This window comes from Seriola dumerili, unplaced genomic scaffold (assembly GCF_002260705.1).
Source record: "Seriola dumerili isolate Sdu_G_001 unplaced genomic scaffold, Sdu_1.0 BDQW01000052.1, whole genome shotgun sequence".
Taxonomy (NCBI): domain Eukaryota; kingdom Metazoa; phylum Chordata; class Actinopteri; order Carangiformes; family Carangidae; genus Seriola; species Seriola dumerili.
The window spans coordinates 9,814,904-9,835,250 of NW_019174307.1; the positions used below are offsets into that span (position 1 = coordinate 9,814,904).

Below are 20,347 nucleotides of genomic sequence, written 5' to 3' on the forward strand. Positions count from 1 at the left end.
ACACACACACACACACACACACACACACAGACACACACACTGCCAAGCCTTTTTTCAAACAAATTAGTCTGTCTGATTTCCTACAGCTGAGCTGGTGGTGTTGTGCACCTGGTTTTGGTCACCCTTAAATGTCTTGCTGTTTGGAGCTTTGGGTCGCCTGTTTTCATTGTTAGCATTAGTGGTTGAGCCGCAGCTCTTGTTGGAGGACATCTATGTGTGTTATGAGGTGAAATGCTCAGATATTGTGTTGTATTTCACAGACTGATCATAATGTACTTGTTAACATGTTGTGTAACTGAGAATTCAAGACTAGAACATAAGCAACCTTTATTTCTCTTCCACAGTCTCACTGTGTGGTGTAGGTGTAATGTCCTCTATTTAGATGCAATTCAAAGGTTGGTGTGGGTGTAACTTTAGCCATCCAGAGAGGAAAAAAACAGAATAGCCTCATAGAGCCATGATTGAAATAACAACTCCAATCACCTGTGTAGCAACCAATTATTGTGTGCAGTTAGGGGGGATGCTAAACACTGACATTTTAGAAACTTTGTATAAGGTATATATTTGTAAAAGTACAAAGAGCCTGTACAAGTTTCTAAAAACTTTAAAAAAGCATGATGTGTTTTTGAGGACAACATTTTCCTTCAAGATCTCCACACCCATTAGTGGATCCACAAAGCTCGTCCTGGGGTGCCATCAATGGCTAAGATCTCATAATGCAATAATTCCCCCGAAGCCAATGTTTGTTTTTTTTTTGTTTTTTTGTTTTTTTATGGCTGACAGGCAGCAGGCATTTAGATTGAGAGAGCTTATGTCCCATATTTTTTCAGTCATATCTGCTAGAAGCAATCTGGGTCCAGCACTGCCCTAGTTCTGTCCCTCTATTTTGGGCAACCCTTTAGAAAGTATTAAACAGAGGAGAACAATGCAATATTTGAGTGACAACATTATGAAATGCTCTTGCAGATGACAGCCACATCTGTCCAAAGTGTTGTGGGAGAGGACTGAATGACATCAATCATGTAAATGTAGACTGTGATACTAATCAGCCCTCGACTGGTTCAGGCCGAGAGGAAAAACAGTTCTATGGTGTTGCATGTCACATCTGTAATTTCCCTGTAACTCCATTATTGTCCATCATGAGGGCTTGGGCACTTGAATTGGCATGATTTAAAACTGCAGTCATCAGAGTTCAAGTGATTGTAAAACCCCACTGGACCCTTTGGCCGCCAGCTTTTGATTAATTCCTCAAGAGGTTTTATCTGTACGGACCTTTGAATTGATGAGACGGCCTCTCGACAGGTGCTTTGTAGTTTTTTTTTTCAATAACGTGTGGATGAAGAGAACGAAAAGTACTCCCTTTTCATCATATTTAATATTCCAATAAAATCTTCAGTATGTAAAGTGGCGACACAACACAAGAACACATCCCTTTGATATCAAACTCAATTTGCACAACTCACCCCTTTCAAAATTAATCATCCAAAAAAAGATTCAGATAAGAGAGAACAACGACAACATTTATCTTGTTTTCACACAAACCTTAGAGAGTAGATTCATCTGCCCACTCCCAACGACAGTAGTTAATAATCCATTTGTCCTGTTTCTAAAAATCAAAGGAGAAAAAAAACCTGCATTTATTAATATATGAGAGAGAAGATTTAACAAACAGAAAAGCAGACACTGGAGAAGGCGGCCATAATGACTTTCACTGTCTTTCAAAGTTGAAAGCCAGAGTGGGCATCCCTGGCATCCTCTGGCTCTTTGATGTGATTAAGATGGATTCAGACTTTCACTCAGTGCACAGAAACCACACAGTTGTTCTGCTAATGGCATCTATCGAAACCTCGAAAATGGCAGACAAGTATAAAAACAATGGGGTTTGTTTCAACTGAGAAACTATGTGAAAATGTTAGTCTACCTTATTTAATCCAGGGTCATTGTGAGCAATCTTTTTAATCAGAAACCTTTCATGAGTGAGAAATGGAAAGTCCAATTTAAAGTTACATGTTTTAAACTGTGATGTAAAAATTCTCTGCTATGATTAATATTTTGTTTAACATGGTTTTCCCTCATAAAAAAGAAAAAAAAAAACTCCTCATTGAGAAATTCTGGATTGGGCGTCGTGCCTCGCCCACCACCACTGCTTATACTTGGTTGACCAGTGAAAGAGCAGTGCATATCAAGATGGTTAGCTTTAGAGGAAACATCGGAGAGACTCAGCTACATGTTTGAGCCTCAGTCGGACCCAGACCCAGATGAGGAGTCTGTTGTGCACCAAAATGTAACTCTTGGTTGACAAGATTTTGGGTTTCTTTTTGGATCAGTCTGTACTCAGTCATGGTGTTGACTGCTAATTGTGCTCATGATATGTCTTGTATCATAAAAAAAAACCCTGATTTTCTTTGAAGGGGGTCTTTAAACATTCAGAAGGTTCTTTCTCCAACAAGAGAATCATCAGCTAATACAGACTAATCCAAAGCAACAAGGCCAACTAATCACATTAAGATATACCACTGTGAGTCATTCTGCCATTGCAAAAAAAAAAGAAAGCACTCCCAGGCTTTTCACTAGAAGAAGTGAAAGGATGAATCACCAAGTAGCTTTAAGCAACAAGAGGGGAATACTTTCAAACACAGCCCAGCCTATCGATGCTAAAGCTTGAAGCTGTTGTCTGGAGAGCGCAGGGGGAAAGTCACGCTCTGTGTCTAAAAGGAAAATGTGCTCTAAATCCATTTCAAAGACGAGGGCAGACAGTGATGGAAAAAAGTAATGAATATTTTACAGGCAGGGAGTGCGGAGCTGCACTCCAGGTGACACTCTCGCGTTTATAGAGCTTATCAGAAACCATCGAGGACGGTCGAGGGAAAGCCATGTGTCTGATTGTTTATTAGCAGCCTGCTGGTGGGTTCCCCTGTTACATGCACACCGCCTGCATCAGACCAATCACAGGCACATTATGCTGTGAATTGGACATTTAAATGCCCCTTTTGAAATGGACTGCTGCTGTTGAAGTTTGGCTCCGAATGTTTCAGATTAGAGGCGGGCCATATGAGGAAGCTGTACACCTGCAATATGGTACCGGTTCCCTGTAGGGAGCTGATATGGATTTGTGTAATGTCAAATTACAAATTATATTAACTCCAGGCTTCCAGGCTTCCCACAGGTAGCTTAAAGTTAATATACATACATACGTGCAACACACTGTTGCTCATAAAGTTGGAATAAAATATTTTTTTCCTTTTTTCATGAAATGATTGTGACAATGTGATTTATTTAATTTCACCTGGCTAATTGGGACACATAATGTAATCATTGCACCTGGTCAAAAGTGATTACTGATGCATTTAAATAGGAATAAACAGAGGATTGTGTCTGAAAACAAAATTATTCCAACTTTATGGGCAACAGTGTATGTACTGTATATATATATTATTCCACTCTGTGTAAAAGTATAACATACTATTTATTAATCAAACTCACAACATAATTGTTCCATCAGGAGCACACGTTTCCCCTCAACTGTGATCTGCACAAGTGTTTTAAATAAATGTCTGTGGATTTAAACAAAGCTTGGCTGTACACCATGACCTACTGGTATCAGTAGGGTTTAACCCTTGCATGTATGGGTTTTCCTATCCTCCAGGGGTCTTTTGAAATAATATACAACTAACTAAGTAACTAAGTAACTAAGTAACTAACTAAGTAACTAAGTAACTAAGTAACTAACTAACTCATTCACTCACTCACTCACTCACTCACTCACTCACTCACTCACTCACTCACTCACTCAGATTTGAAATTGAAATAACATTAAACTGTTCAGAACACACTGTAGTTATTATTACAACCCCCTGTAAAAACATGTTTTTTTAAATTTATATATTATTAAATAATAGCCTGCGCTAAATGTTATTTGTACGTTTTAAAACATATTTGTTATGTTATGACTATACACACATTGTACTGCTTTACATATAGGCTAATGTAACTGCCTAATAAATAGCGCTTACCCACAATTACTGAGCACAGCGTTCACAAATAACTGTCACTGGCGTGTGGTATTTGCAGCATGGTTGTGAGCTCTACAAGGCCAAATGAGACCAAACAAGAAAAGTCTTACATACCTCTGGTCTCTAAAAACCCCAAAATATTTTAGAGAAAACCCTTGAAAAAGATAAGGAATATGAATCATTGTGACTCAATAAAATTGTTCAAATCAAATAGTTTGAAGATTAGAAAATACCTCAGTGCTTACTTCAATAAAGTGAATGGATTCGACAAAGTGCAATATGGTCTCCAAAGACCCATGGTTAAACTGAAGGATATGTATTTTTGGAGAGAGGTCTGTGAATGACGCTGATGCCCATTCCTCTTAATGCTTCTCCTCTTACTCAGGTGAGGCACAGCTGGGATGTTTTCATTTTGTTTCTTAAAGTCTCCTCTGAGTGTTTGGGTGTTGTTCATCTAATGACTGGCCTCTTGAGAGAAAATGCATTTGTATGAAATTAAAAGGAAACCTCCTTAGAGGGGCAACGTGTGTGTACGCACATCAAAAGAAAAAAAGTAGTACTGACAACATCTCTCTGCAGCTTGTGTGACTCGTACTGTGCCAGCCCTGCTTGTGAAGCAGTCCTTGAACAAGGGCGCTTTTTGATTTGGTGTGTGTGTGTGTGTGTGTGTGTGTGTGTGTGTGTGTGTGAGAGAGAGAGAGAGAGAGCTCTACACTGCTCAAGGTGCCAACCACTTGAATGACTTTGCTGCGAGGGATTAAGAGTAACAGCGATCTATCTCTTCATGAAATCTGTCTGTAGCTTTTGGAAAAATGGAAATGATTTCAAAATGTTGAAGTACATGCAACCACGAGTGCCAGACCACGTTCTCTCACTCTCTCACACTCACACACACGCACGCACACACGCACACAGTCTGTTTGAGGACTTTACATGTGCTTGCATCATCATCCTTTTAATTGAGCTTCCTTTCCTGTGCCTGTCGCAGCGCTCTCACATTTCTTCTCTTCTCTTCTCTTCAGCAGTCAGCTGCACACTCCTCCTCCTCCTCTTCATCACCAAGCAAAATAGGTGATGTACATTTATATAAACTGATTAGCATTTCATCCCGGCCTTGGTTTTCTCTTCGCACTAGCGGAGTACAAAGAATCGATAGACACAATGCAGGGGGAAAAGAGAAGCGTGGAGAAATCAATTTGGGCTTGAAGTCAAGGTGAGAAAGGCAGTTGCATGGTCTCTTATAAAATCAGCTGCTAGACAAAGTGTGGAGAAGACTGTCTGGGACAGAGACCCAGAGGACATGGCAGGACTCTGCCTCTGTTGTTGGTGTGGATCAATAAGAGGAGACACGAGGGTCGCAGGTGGAGAGGTCTGACTAACCGATATTTTCTTATTTCATTTTCTTTTGTATGCAGTACTAAAATTGAGACACAGGTCATATTTTAATCTCCAATCCTAACTTGTCCACTGCAGACTGCCCAGACTAGTTTTGTTTTTCTCTTTGAGGTAATTTCTCTCTGCCAGTGCAGCACAAGTGAGTAGAGGTTACAAAAAAGGGGGATGACAGAAACAAAAACAAAGAACATTCCTCACGACATTTCAGGGGAGACAAACAACCACAGCTAAAGTAATGACTCAATTTTAGTGCATTTCTCACTTTACCTCGCTCTTCCACTAAAACTCTGGAGAGTATTAGTCATCTGTGTGTCAGGTGGAGGAAGTCTGAACACATTTCAAAGAAGATTTAAACTTTCTTTGTGTAGAAAAATGTCCATGCATTTCAAATTGAGGGAGAAAAAATCAGTGAAGTTCATTAAGATTTATTCATATGAAAATAATATAACAATAATAAGAACATAAGACAGGTTTTAAACTGCATTAAGAGGGACTGTGTGCAGTGTAATACCAAGGGCTGTCCCTGAATAAAAAACATTTTATTCGAATTTGAACAGATACAGGATTTGTGCTCTTTGAACACTCTGAAACAGCAATTTCTTAAATTGATTTCTGACAGGGCGACTTCTGCAAATGAATGCAGTCATGCAAAGTTTTTTTCTTTTTCTTTAAATTCTAGTGCTTGTAGCATTGTAGCAATACATATCTGTGAACATTTTTGTGATTTTTGCAGATAACTCTCCAGGAAATAACTCTTTAAATATTGAAAATAAAAATAAAACAAAAAACAAAAAAAACAGCCCGGCTTCATTTTACTAACTGACTAATAATGGGCTATCGCGCTAGTTTCATATTTGAGTGTATTTCTTATAATATTATGTCCATCACAACATCAAAACACCTATTCAGCATCCTATTCCATACCTACTGTAATCTTCTTTAAAAGGTGCATCAAGTGATTCTTCCTGCCCCATAGCACAAAATAACTCTGACATAAAGTCTAACCTAGTCGGAACACCTTCCCCAGAATCCTCTTTCAGCCGGCATCACAAGACATTTCACTCTTAAGCCCAGAAAGCAAATAACAATGCATTTTCATTATTTCATAAGTTTAAATGTATATATTAGATATATTCCCTCCTCACTATAGGTGTCTGACTAGTCTCTGCTGTGACAGCGTGACTCCCTGCTGTTGTCACTGTAGCTGTGCCGGAGACACGTCTATGCTATTTAATTTCTTGGCTGCTAATAGAGGTCAATACAAGTCATGTTTCGCTTAACGCCCCATTTAACCTTGAACAGCGCTGCAGTTCAGTTCAGCTTGACCAGAAAAAGGTGGTCAGAACAACGTGTTAATGCCTGCTAAATGGTTTTAGAAGGTACAAGAGGATCCTCGGTCCTCACTGGCAGGTACATTATAAGGAATGTGCTTCTAACGTGTAATCCTTGATTGTCGAACACTGACCTACCTAGCTACTGCTTGTGTTGGTGTGAGTAAAGTGCAGACAAACTGTGGGCCGACAATTTTTTATCTATTTATTTTTTTTATGAACAACTTCAAAAAAGCAGGGTTGTCCCAGCAGCTCGGAGCTTAGTAATTAAGGGGTTAAAAGGCTGATGTGATTTAGGCCCATGAGAGGTAGCTGGCCTTGTGGTTATTATATTGAAGTGTCAGAATTACTAACGTGTGTGGGTGGAACCACTGACCAGAGAAAAAGAAATGGCACGCTCATCTGCCACTTGAATGTTGAATCAGAATAAAGTCTGACTGCCAGAACACTAAGAATTACTGAACTGCTTATTATCGTCATGAAAACTGCTTATACCACCTCTGTTCAGAATTTAGCTCCAGTAATTTCAAGAGAAATTTCAGAAAAACATTTCACTTTTTCTACTTTCCTCTGAAGGAAGGTGCACCTACTATATATTCTTTTGTATTTTCTGATTTCTCACCGCATGATTACCATGTACAAGGGGTCTATTTGGTCCACTGTGTATGTGCTTGATATTCTTGTGCTTCCTTTTGCGCCTTTATTATAATAAGTAAGTTCTAGAAATTCACTCCATGCGGCGGATGTGGACAGAGGGGAGGCTGTGTGCGGGTGCAGATGTACAGTCCTCAGCCACCTGCAGGAAAACAAATTCAAACAAACCTGGTAAAGCCCTGCTGAAGCGTTAAAGAGGAGGGTTTGTTTTCGAACTGGTCCAAGTATAATAAATCCTCGACTGTTATTCTCATTAATATGACTCTCCCTCTCAGCTGGTGTCCACGTCGATGTCATGACAGTTACACAGTTGTTTCGATCTTTTCAATGATCTCTATCATAGACTTGGAGGGAGAAAGCACAGAACATTCGTCTTGATCCCAGAAGCTGCCGGGGCTGGAGTTTCCATCTGTGCTCAACTCGTCGTCCTCCTCTTCCTCGCTCTCCTCCTCGCAGGACTCCAGGTAGTGCAGACCCAGCGCGTTGATGCCGGAGTCCTCGGAGCTGGACGGAGAGGAGCAGTGGTCCATTTTGGGGCCTTTTATCTTATCCACAGGGGAGGGGTGTTTGTGTTCACTGTACGCCTGCTGGACTGGCTGCACAGGAGCAGGTGCGGGTGTGTGTTGGGTCGGCAGCGAGGGCTTGACTGGTTGCCGAGGCTGAGCGGGATTCTGGGGCAACTGAGGTGTAGCTGGAGCAGGTGGGGGAGGGGTGGGAGGATGAGGCGGTTCTGGTAAGGGGGGCGGGGGGCGCTGCACGTAGCACATCTTTCCGCTGATGCGCTTGACAATGTAGTCGTCCACAAAGAGGTCCGCGATGACGCAGTACTTGGGCGACTCCAAGTGAGGCGGGGACCGGAAGCAGGGGGCGAGCTTCAGGAAGCGCTCAGCCAGAGAGACGGAGAGGTCGATGGTGTTGCTGTACTCTGAGCCGACAGGCGGCACGGTTGTGCTAGGCAGCTGGCACACATTGGTCATGGGTTGGTACACGTACTTGCCTAAAGGAGGAGGGAGAAGAAAAAACACAGGGACTCATGTTCATTGTTGAGATGTTACTTCATGACAAAGTTCTAAGCTGTGGAGAAACACGGATCACATCTTTTATTCTAAAACTGCTTTACTCGGTATTGTTATATTAACAATGATCAAGTGCCTGCTTGTATGTGAAAGCCCCTCGCATATAGTGACTAAACCCAAAAAAAACATCACCTGACTGCAGTTCCCCTCAGCGCTACAGAGCATTTGAGCATCTTTCAGCTTATTGAGCCACTATTGATCCATTAAAATCCACTGTACACTTCCTGCTCAGCACCAAACAGCTGACAGACTAGCTAGTGAACACAGTGCAGCATTTAGCAGCGAAAGAGACAGATATTCCCTTTGGGAGTTGGTGGAGACCGACGCAGAGTGAGAAGGAGAGAGAATATTAGACTTACTACATTCAACACATCAAAAGAAACACAGCTTTTAATGAATGCTAATGCTGCTCCTGGTTAAAGTGTTTAATATGGAACTGTTTGCTAATATGTTCTCCATGTTATCTTAAAAGATGATAAAATATCTGTCTGTGTTGTTTCTGCTAAAAGAAAAAAAACACATAAAAGGAACACACACACACACACACACACACACACACACACACACACACACACACACACACACACACACACTAAATGCAGGTTTAAATGAATAAAATATGGCACAGTATGGAAACATTTGGCAAGAATCTCAGCAGCAGCATACAGTATGTATGCACTCTGAAAACTGCGATTCACGTAAATAAAAATAACACGGCGAGATAAAAATACAATGTCTAACTTCTTACTCTGTGTCCCTGTTAGCTGTTCTATTATCTGTTGCTCCATGTCAAATTTATGTAACAGAAAAGTGTTATTGAGAATTTACATATCAAAATCCCTCACTCACTGACTTCCTGTAAAACATGACACTAGGGGGTATATACTGTATATATTTATCTAATCAAATGTGAACCCATCATATAAAACCACACTTTCCTCTTGGGTCGCAGTATCTCGCAGAGCAACATAGGAGCAGCATAGAGGAGCTTTATAATGATAATGATGATAACAATAGTACTAGTCAGTCTCAACCAGGGACACAATTTCTGAAGATGCCGAACAGTGGGCTCTGAGCTTATAGTGTGCCTGTAATAATAAATCACTTCTCCAGTTCTCACATCACAAAGCATATTGTGCTGCCAAAGCGAAAAATACCACCAACATCTGAGGGGGAGCTGCTGCAAGAGTGAAACATAGTTTAAATTTTAGGACATCCAGAGCAGTGCATCAATCATTTTTGACTCTTCAAAACTGATGCAAGGCTGGAATGAGAAAATGATGAAACGGCATGTAGAATTAAGGCCACGCAACAGCGTTTAGGGCTCAGAAATCATGATGTGGAGCTGATTTACATCTGGATTAGAAACACAGTGGATTAGAATGGTGTAATGTACTGTACAGTGTCACATCAATTCTCAAACACATTTGTTCTGGAGAAAGCCCATATTCATATAAAAATGAACAACGCCTTCCGTGCGTGCCTCCCATTCTGGCAACTCGTGTACTGGTGGTGTGCAAAAATGACTGCTCCCAAATGTTACTCATTGTTTGCAGCCCACTGCCTCCAACTCCGCGCCGTGCTGCTCCTGAATACTGTAGCTCAGATGTGTCTTTAGCTGGCTCCCTGGAGAGAGAGGAACTACAGACGATGACAGGCCTACGCATCACTTCCTCTCACTCTGTGTCCTTGTCTTTTGTTTCACCGGCTGGGGGGGGGGGGGGCCCCATTCAATCAAACTCTTTTCCCAGGTTACAGTGAAAACATCAAACTACTTCACGGGGGAGTGGCTCTTTTTTGCATTGCTGAATGGACAAAGAGAGCTTGTAATGCTGATGAAACATTTTTTTTTGCACACAATAGAACTAAATCAGCTGCACGGAGTAGTTTTAACAAAATTCATGTGTTCACATCATTGCTGAAGACACAAAAATGTATCATCCACCAGTGTGAAGAGATTAAAAGAGGCTGTGACTGAAGCTGGATGTCCGTCTACTTTGTAAACATTGTTAACGCAAAATACAGGAGCAAATGTTGATGCAGACAAAAGGGGGGAAAGAGTAGCCGTCCTCTGTTTAATGAGAGAAACTCAATGGTCCATGTTCAGACGGAGACGAGCCCATTCAGGCAGACAAGATGGTGGCAACAAATGAGCGCTAAAGCTGTAGAGGGCAATGTGTTGACATTTAGTTTTTAGCATATTACATCTAATTGCATTCATCCATCTGGAGTTTGAAATACCAAGAGCAATACTAGGGGACAGACAGATGCATAGGCAAACAGCAAAACAGACAGGCATATGGAGCTAACGCCACACCAACACTGGTTGTCCTCAACAGCCTTGCAGAAGGAACACAGGCTGTCTGTGGATTTAAAAGGTGTCTGCAGAATGCAGAATTATTTTGCTCTCAGTTAGAAATATCACTGTGTCTCTTGGCCCCAGGGGACGTTATGTGCCAGATTAATCTCACTTAGTTTGGCAAATAGCAAGAGAGCAGAATCTTCACGTGAAGCCCAACAACATCTTCTGTTTTTGTTTATGACCTGGACAACATGCTCTAAAATACTCTGAGTTTTCAAATACTCCCTCAGAAATACTATCATCATTACACACTACATAATTACATAATATCTCACATACTTAAATTATCCTTTTAAGGTATCCTGTGGAGTTTTTGACCAGTAGTAGTGCTATGGAACATTTTTTTTTTTTTTTTTTTTTTTTTACACCTGCATTCCTGTTTTGTTTGTATCATGCTGATGCACAGGCATGTGGGTGACATGATTTACATTCTTGCCAGCAGTTTCACACTATTCCTCTGATCAACAGCTGGGGGCTATAACACACAAAGAACTGCAGCAATGCACCAAGAAAGGCAGAGAAGAAGACAGCAAGCTGGGAAAACATGGATGTACACGATGCAGGATTTTAAATATATTAGAAATTGTCTATGACAAGGGAAATACATTAGATTCGTTTAGACATTAGACCTCAAGGATGTGTTTTGGTGAATATCACTGAACTTACATAACTTTTGTTTGTTTACAAGATGTTCTACAGGGGACCTTTAATCTAAAATTCCTGTGTAAATATCTTGGTTGCTGCAAATGTCCTATCTTGCATACGTATCAACCGGGAGCAACAATGTACAACATGAATGGCAATAACAAAAAATCTAAACGAAGCAGGACAAACAAGCTAATGCAGTAGTGTGATGTCCATGTTGCTGTACACTGTCCATGCTGTTCCCTGAGAACTGGAGCCATCAGTAACTGACAGCCAGTGGACACTGTCTGTGCAGCTTTATTGATATTCAGTTGTACTCTGCCCTTCTGTGTTGCCCCAGTGCTGAAGCCGTCGCATGACAATGGCAGCTGTAAGGCGGCCTCTGCTCGCTCTCCCTCTGCCCTGTGTGTCAGTGTGTGTGTATGCATTTCCATACTGACATGGCCCAGATGTCCAAAGAAAAATTTGCCATACTGAAGACATATAGCCAAATATTAGTTCCTAGTTAAGGGTATCTGTATTTTTCTTTGTGAATATATCCCAGAAAATAACAAAACCAACAGGACTTTAGTTCATGTCTCAAGGATTTCTGACTGTCCTACTCCATCTGTACCATTCTGCCCCAAGCCCATTATTTCCGACTGAAAAAAAAAAAAAATTTTCCCAAAAAAGGAAGGTTGAAAAGGTCCCTAAAACAGCTGGGCACTCTTGTTTTTAGCAACAAGACTGCCCAACAAGAGTGAAAATACCATGTTTTGTTGGGGAGTAATTTCAGCTGTAGATTAATACCCAAATGGTATTTGGCTCTTGTTTGTTTACACACACAAGGAAGGTGTGTGTGCGCGTGTGTGTAATTATCATCAGAATAATAATCTATGTCAGGCTTTGTCCACACAGACAAAACTTGGTTTTGCTCTTCTTGTAGGATTTGTTGGCAATAAGAAAAAAAAATGTAATATCACCAGATTATCCCTTAATAGTGAGGATTAAAAAAACAAATCCACCCTAAATGGTAAGAGACAGCTACTGGTGACGTGTTTAACATTTTTGTTGTCCTTTTTGTTCTTTTGCAGTGAATTTCGTTTTCCTCTAGATAACCGGCCAGTCATAGACAGCATGATGTCACAAGACATTTCAAGCCTTGTTATAGTGATGATTGACAGAATAAAAAAAAATCAGCCACCTGAAGCATCCACAGTAAATGTCAGGGTTTTGAGTCAGTGCCACAGAATTAAACACTAGGAGCTCCCCTGCAGACCCAGCGCTTTACATCCACCATCGTACTGAGACGAATCAAGAGCAAGAGGAATCACACACACAGTGTTTTCCACTGACTGCAGCCTCAATAGAGCAGAATAACACGCAGCCACAGGACATGTTGCACTTTGGGTAAGGTGAGTGACTCTTACTTTTTTCTTCACAGTCCTTCCTTTCACTACGTTAACATGAAATACCACTAAAAGCAACAGGTTCAGTGAGGAGATGGGGGACATCACTAAGTAAAGGCAATGCAAGTGAGGGTGTTGAACACATCAAACAGGAAATAACAGCTCTTCACTGCAAAAATGTAATTATTAATGCATGAATTCTGCAATTAAAAGCCGTGGAGGTGACCCTCTCCCCTTAGGGAACAAACTTTGCATGTGAAAATACGATGTGAGATGTCTCCTATCTCCAGAAATAGGAAACTATCATAAAAATATCTACAATATATATTAGGTAAACTTGGAAACTTAATTATTTTAGTCAGTGTAAGAGTAATTAAACAGTTGGAACGAGGAGATAGAGAACATTATATACAGCCAAAAGATGTTTTTAAAAGACATCTATGGTGAAAAACGAGAGTGCAAGAGGTTAATGAGAAAGCGAGAAAACAAGCAGCTGATTCCTACAAAGTTACAGATCGCTCTGTAGAGGAAGCGAGTACAGTGGAGGAGGAGTGAGGAGCGCCAACTCCTCTGCTACCACCCCTGTCCATCTCGCAAGCCTCCTCTGCTCTCTCCTGGGCCTGTGGCCGACCGACAACTGCACACTCTGGTTTAATGCTGGAGATAGTCTCTCTGAATAATGCAGCATGGAGCCCATCCGTCTCTCACCCTCATTCACAGAGCTTCGACATCACTCCGTCCAAATCTCAGCTCTGCCCTTCACGACTCAGACTGCAGCTGGAAGGAAAATACTCGGAGACTGAGGTTCCTTGTTGACAAACTCAACATGTAGTCAAGATGAATGAGCACGACTGTCTCTCACAGATTATGGCATTTTAATATCGGCTTATATCAAAGCCTCAGTGGGGACTGAGTCATTAACAGCCCCCTCAGTTGGATTTTTTTGTATGTTTGAGCCAAAACCAGCAGTCTTCATGTGCAGACTGATAGTCTAAATGCACCAAATCAGTTCAAAATAGCATGCTGGCAAAAGCGGATGAACAAAATAAATGATCTTAGCAGATTGTTATCATTCTTCATAGCAGCTGCTGTATCCATTTGGCCGGTAGAAACCGTCCAGTCACACATCCGCTGCTCTTTGTGTTTAAATCTGTCAAACAAAGGGGCTGGAGCTGGGGCAACAACATGAGGTTCAGGTTTCAGCGGAGGGGACGGTCTGACCCAGCATCGTGTGAAACTACTTTCCTGTTTCCTGTTTCATGCCTCCAGAGGCAGAGGCTGTTCCTGACTTACAGCCAGTTTGAAATCCAATGTTTAGTCTGTCATCATAGTGAAAAAATGCAACTCTCTTAACTGTTTTTCCATTGTTAACATTAAGCTTCAACTCCTTTAAAGGCCTTAAAGGTGCTATGTCACTATTTTAGTTTAAAACTGTTCAAAAATGAACTAAAATTATCAACAGAATGTGAAGCTAGCCCCAAACTCAAGAGGCCATGGTGAGTCACTTTATTCCCCAGTCGGCCTCAAGTCCAACATGAGAGGATGAAGAAGTAGTGCTGCCCAGGGGGCAAGACAGCACTTTGGTGCTAAAGACAAGAAGTGATAGAAATAGAAGCAATACAAGTGTTAACAATGACAGTGCTTTCCACTGCTGGAGAAAGCTCTTGGCGAGTTAAGGAATGAAGTTTGATGCTGTTTAATCCCAACCTTGGCTATATAGCAATAGCAAATCCTTACATATAGCACATTTAGAGGAAATATTTTTCATCAGGTCTATCCTACATATCCTATCCTATGTACTGTTGAAGAGTTGGTGGTCACTGTAATCATTTCCTCTGCCAATACTGGCTATGAAATGATCCCTTCCTAATGCATTACATTGTAAAAGATGATGGACAAAGTCCACAGTCCTCCATCAGCTGTTTGACCGTAGAAAAAAACAAAAACAAAAAATTTGTTTTAAGCAACAGACAGTGCCATGTACTCCAGCTACGGTGAACTGTTGATGCTTTATTGACCTACAGTATCAGTTAATTAGGTAACAGGTTTTTTCACAGTAGACGCTTTGCTTGTTATATAGAAAAGCAAATGTTACCAATAACACAAACAATGGCTCTGGTCTATTCAAGTGTGCCCATTAAATCATGACAGTGAACGAGCATGCAGAATACCAGGACCCTGACACTGAAGCAGCTGAATAGAATTCAGCCATCATTAATTTCATCCTCTACACATGTGCTTTTCCTACTGTCACATGTCAAAATGTCTTCTAGGAAAATTGTTCAGTCTCTTTGTTAAATGCATAACGGAGGAAGCTAGCCAACAGCTCTGAGCGTATAATTATGACAACAAACCATCGCAGAAGTAGCATTTGGATTCAGGACCATACATAGGAAAAACAGTGGATGAAAGGCGAGGCTGTCCACTACCTTTTCAATCCACATTACCACAGCAACAGATCTGCAGTCACCTGTTAGCTTGTCATGAACGAACAAAACAACAATTCAGCGACGTGGGTTATGTATAATTGCATGATAGTTGTCATTCATTCAAACTTGATTTCTTTGTCAAAGTGACCTTGTTCTGTGAAAATATGCGCTCTATAGTTCAGCTCAGAGCTAATATGTGGCTTCAGCTGTTTGAGTGAGCAAAATCAAGTGAGTATATTATTAAATTACAGTCTTTTTAGAACCAAATTCCTCATCCTCTGTGTTCCCTCGCTGAGCCGTGATGAGGGGATAGTAACACAAACAGGGAACGTGGTATTACATTACGGAAACATGAAAAAAGCTATCCTTTAAAATATAAGAACAGACTTGTTGAACTTTTGTTTTGGTGATGCTCTGCTTCCAACACTGACAGAGCAGCAGTTAAATTGGTCGAAGCGCTGCGGCTCACAAACACGAACAATCGATCAAAAAACATCCCCTCAGGCCTGTGCTGACAATATATTGATCCTTTAATAATAGGTGAAGCTTTTTATGATTCAGCGCTGCAGTAAATTTTCAGTTGGTCCCCGAATCAATCAATAAAAGGTCAGAGCTTTATCCAATAAGCCTCCATATTTCCCTTTAGAAAGATTTGCAAGCTCCAGCTGCAAGGTGTGACAGATGAGACTGCAGAGGAAGTCTGACAGGCAGATCCTACTTTCTCGTATCTACAACAGAAGTACAAGTTCGAACATACAGAATTAGAGCTGACAGACTACGAACAGGCTGACAAGACTGCTCAGGAGTCATTAGACTTTGTTGGATTTCCTTAATGAGTAATTCATTGCTCTGTCTGGTAATTGTAATCAGTTAGTAGAGGATGAAGAGACAGCAAAAAAAAACAAAAAAAAAAACAACATTCAGACCAGGTGGTTGGAGTGCTGCTGTGAGCAAAAACTCTCATCAGACATGACATATTGGCGGTGACACTAAACACAGCTAATTACCACTAATGAGAGGCTTGGACTGATGTTGTCACCAGCTGGGAACATTGCCTCCTCCTACATTCAATTCCAGTTTTCCCCATTTTCTCAGCCAAAGTTTTCAACAAAGCTACAACTAAGTAGTAATTGCTGGAAAGAATCAAAGCAACAAGATTGATGGGGTTTTTTTTTGTTTTTGTTTTTTTTCACTTTTGGTGAACTCTGAGAATAGAAACCGGCATTCTGAAGCTGTACAGTTTGCAAGCTAGGAATTAAGTCATGGGTATTTAATTGCTCCATACTGTTCTACAGGTAAGGAAACAGAAAAAAATTGTTTTTGAGAATTTCAATTCTGAGCCCAATGACCTTTTGTATTTGTCTCCCTGGAAACCTATTTAAAAAATGTAATTAAAAAGGCAGAGTAGCAGGGCTCCCTGTGGTGAATGCACAATGATCAGCTTCAGAACATGTTTATTCTCTAGGCGACAGTCATAGGAATATTCAAAATGAAAAAGCGGACGATATAAGGGCGTAACAACATGTCACTGTTTTGAATCCAGCGTTATTATGCATCTCTAGAAAGAAGGGTGTGAGCCGAGCAGCAGAGCAGGCGGGCATTGCATTCAGAAGCACGCTGCTATACTTTTCTCTCTGGGTGTCCTGGTTCTGCCTGATTCAGCAGTCTGAGCTGGTTTACGCTCACTGTGGCGCATGCAAGGGAGATCTGTGAATTACAGTGGAAAGAGATGTGAAGGTGAGAGGCCCCATAGTGATGTTGCTGTCTCTTTCTTCTATAGGAAAACGAGCCTGAATTATATAATGGGTACACAGGTCTCCATGTTCATTGCACAGCACCTTTTCAGTAGGACCCATGAATAATTCAAAGCGGAGAGGAGGAGCAAGTCTAAATGTTTACAAATGATGTAACACTGAGCAGACTTTGCCGAGAATCACAAATCCCGGATGTGGCTCATAATAAACACTGGACAGAATTCATCATTTTTCTGCCACATTAAATGTTTCAAATCACTTGGCTCGTTCTGAACGAAGGCGGGCATCTAAATCCAATGATTACATGGCAAAGATTACAATGTGACTTCTGCAGTTGCACACTATAAGCCCCGACTGACTGGTGCAGAGTGGATGGCGATTGTGTTTTACACTGATCTGAGGATTTTCAGGGCAGCCGGCGATGGGGGTAACGTAGGGCAGCACAAATAAACGGACATCCTGTCAGGTTCGAGCACAGCTATTGGGATTCTGTGGTGGTGTCAAAGTGTCAGGTCGAGAAAGGTTCAAATGGAGAGAAAATGTCCGAGGTACACGGGTGTTGAAATTGCCACTGACACTTCTGTGTCAAGTGCAAAGGAAATTGTCCATGTTTAAGTGGAGCTGCAGCCCTGTGCTCTACCAGTACAGGCAATTTAATAGGCAATATAAATGCTATTTCTATAATACTATAGAGTTCAGTTAATATTGCCGCAAATGTGGCCTGTGACCGACTGACTTCGTCATTTTTGGCTGCTTGACATCATCTAAACATGTCAAGTTATTGTGGCCAAAAGTAGAAAATCTACTTTAAAGGACAATGCTGGTGTTATTTCACATTTCACACTCTCCATGTCAATAAATCCTATGGAAAAAATAAACAAAACATACACAAAAAATAGTGTATGTTAGTTCATCTTCATTTCTGGCATCACAGTGCTGTCTGTAGCCCAAAGCCCATTCATTCCTACTGAGGATCTAAGTCTTTACTTTTGAGTCACACATATTTAGTTTCATCGGTAAATGTCACTAATAGAGGAATAAATAGCAGGGACTATTTTCAGCTGTGGATTAATACACATTTGGTGCCCTTGTGAGTGTTTACAAAGGACATCTGTGGGGTTGAACAAACTGTGTGCCCATGTTCATCGTAATGAAGGAATGATGTGTTTCTTTATGGTTTCTGAACAACAATGAAGGTCTGTGGCACAGAAGAATAAGCTGGACCAGGCCTTAGCTACAGGGACAGCACTTTACTTGTCATTGGTATCAGTGCATTGTTGGGTTTTTTTGTCTTTACATGGGATTTGTTGACACTAAGGAAAATACAGAACATCACAAGACTTTAAAAGCAGAAATGAAAGTGATGATTCAAGTGTGTGATGTCAAAATGTAAGTCATGAAGTATTTTCAGTAATGGTGAAGTAAAGGAAGGTTGACAGGTTTTTTTTTTTTTTTTGGGTGCGTGCGTGAGGGTGCGCACTTCTTTTGATGTTTTTTTGGAAAATATACACCTGTGCTCTCGCATTGACAACTGACACGATGTGTGTTGACTCTCTTTTGAAGGACCAGGTCTTAATAAGATGTAAAACAGACAGATTATAACCAGGAATGGATAAAGGCTACAAGCCCCATTCCTACTTGGAGTTCAATACAAAGTGAACTGAAAGACACAGGAATATCAGACTATTTTAGTTATTCTATATGTCTTTAAATCCGAATTAGTTACAAAAACAATATCTAAACTCAATATAAATACAATAATTTATGCAACATAGTCTATCATTAAGACTAACACCTACAGATGCACAATACGATCACTAGAGGACTGTACTGATTTAAATGCTCAAGGCCTGCCCTAAACTTTATGTACCGAAAGTAGAAACAAAACCAGATAAATAGTGCCAAACACATGAACCATGACCTGAAACATTCATATCCCTGCTCAGTTTTTTAGCCTCCATTGTTTAGACCACATAATCTATTCATATGAGGGGGTCTGTATGAAGATGTGACTGTGGTTAAGAATAGACTATATATATATGACACATATAACTATGAAGTTTGACTTCGATATTGTTGCGATGAATAGAAACAATACTGTAAAATGTGTTTTAAAGTTTTTAGGGAAAATTAAATAACACCACTGGAGCAGCAAATGTTCCCCTTGAGCGCGTCTGAGGACTCAGCCAACCTTTACATAACCTCTCATAATGACTCACATTAAACCTTTTGTAACAGCTTATCAGAATCTGCCACATTCTCCTCTTTCTTTCAGTCGATACACAGTACGAGTGTGATCTAATAGTGAATTAATGCTACTGCATTCATAACATGGCCGTGAGCACCAAATATCCCGTTTATTTTGCCATTATAGAGACAGTGTGATAGATTTCTGGTAAAACAGAGAGCTATTAAACAATGTAACACAAACTTACAGTGACACCAGCCCAAGTGGCAGCACCAGTGCAGCTTGAAACACTTCCCGTGGCTGTGCGTAGCGCAGATGGAGAGTCCATCACAAGGCAGGAAGTCTGGTCTCCCCGCGCAGCTCTTGGCCAAAGCCTGCGCCTCGTCCAACTTCTCACTCTTCGGACACTTCTGTGCTCCCGAGGCGGCCATGCCAACATTTCCTGGATCAAAAAAAAAAAAAAAAAACCTCACGAAACGCACACAGCCTCGTCCGAGTAAACTACAACATAACCGTGAGGGACTGAGCCGAGGTTTTCCGGTCCACGTAGCCCAGGAAGCTTTTCAGCTGGAAGACGGACGAGAGAGAGAGAGAGAGAGAGAGAGAGAGAGAGACGGTGCTGGGTCTGTGTGTCCAGAGCAGCAGCTGGGTTAGTGCTCATACGAGGAAGAGCGTCAGTTGGCGAGGTGTAATGTCAGATTCACAGCCTCCCGTGGTCGTGATCCACACATCTCTCCATCCTCCCCTCGCGTCGGGAAAGCTCCTCTGTGTGCGCTGGTGACGCGCGTACGGAACAACGGCGCGCATCTGAACTTCATCACACAACGGGAGGAGTCCACGAACACAAAGCCAGCTGCTCTGCGCACTTCAAACACACACCCAGGCTTTCATCAGTCCCTCTAAAAAACTTCAAAACACCGGGGTCTGGATCCGAAATGAATACATCCTCCGATTAACCCCCAACGTATTCGCCCACTGGCAATTTTCTGATAATATTCAAATTATAGCATTTTAGTAATAATCTATAGTTTTAAAAGATTTTTTAAAATCATATTTTGGTCTGGCACTAACCTTTCACTGAAACAATGACATATTTAAGAAATGATGTAGGC

The 20,347-nt window shown here is 41.1% G+C and overlaps 1 protein-coding gene across 1 annotated transcript; it reads right to left on the minus strand.

Moving 5' to 3' along the window:
• Positions 1 to 5,844: 5,844 nt before the first annotated feature.
• On the minus strand, positions 5,845 to 19,980 carry cunh3orf70 (chromosome unknown C3orf70 homolog). The gene is made up of 2 exons (XM_022740101.1): positions 19,483 to 19,980; positions 5,845 to 8,390 (listed from the first exon to the last, which is right to left on the minus strand). Exons 1-2 carry the CDS (start codon positions 19,664 to 19,666, stop codon positions 7,696 to 7,698), a joined length of 879 nt encoding a protein of 292 aa, XP_022595822.1. The 5' UTR covers positions 19,667 to 19,980; the 3' UTR covers positions 5,845 to 7,695.
• Between the last annotated feature and the right edge of the window lie 367 nt (positions 19,981 to 20,347).

Bases quoted from the DNA above. Each gene is read 5' to 3' on its own strand.
- cunh3orf70 (XM_022740101.1), bottom strand. From the start codon at position 19,666: ATGGCCGCCTCGGGAGCACAGAAGTGTCCGAAGAGTGAGAAGTTGGAC. The intron at 8,391-19,482 runs GTAAGTTTGTGT...CTCCTCCTTTAG, and splicing joins CCACTTGGGCTGGTGTCACT to GCAAGTACGTGTACCAACCC.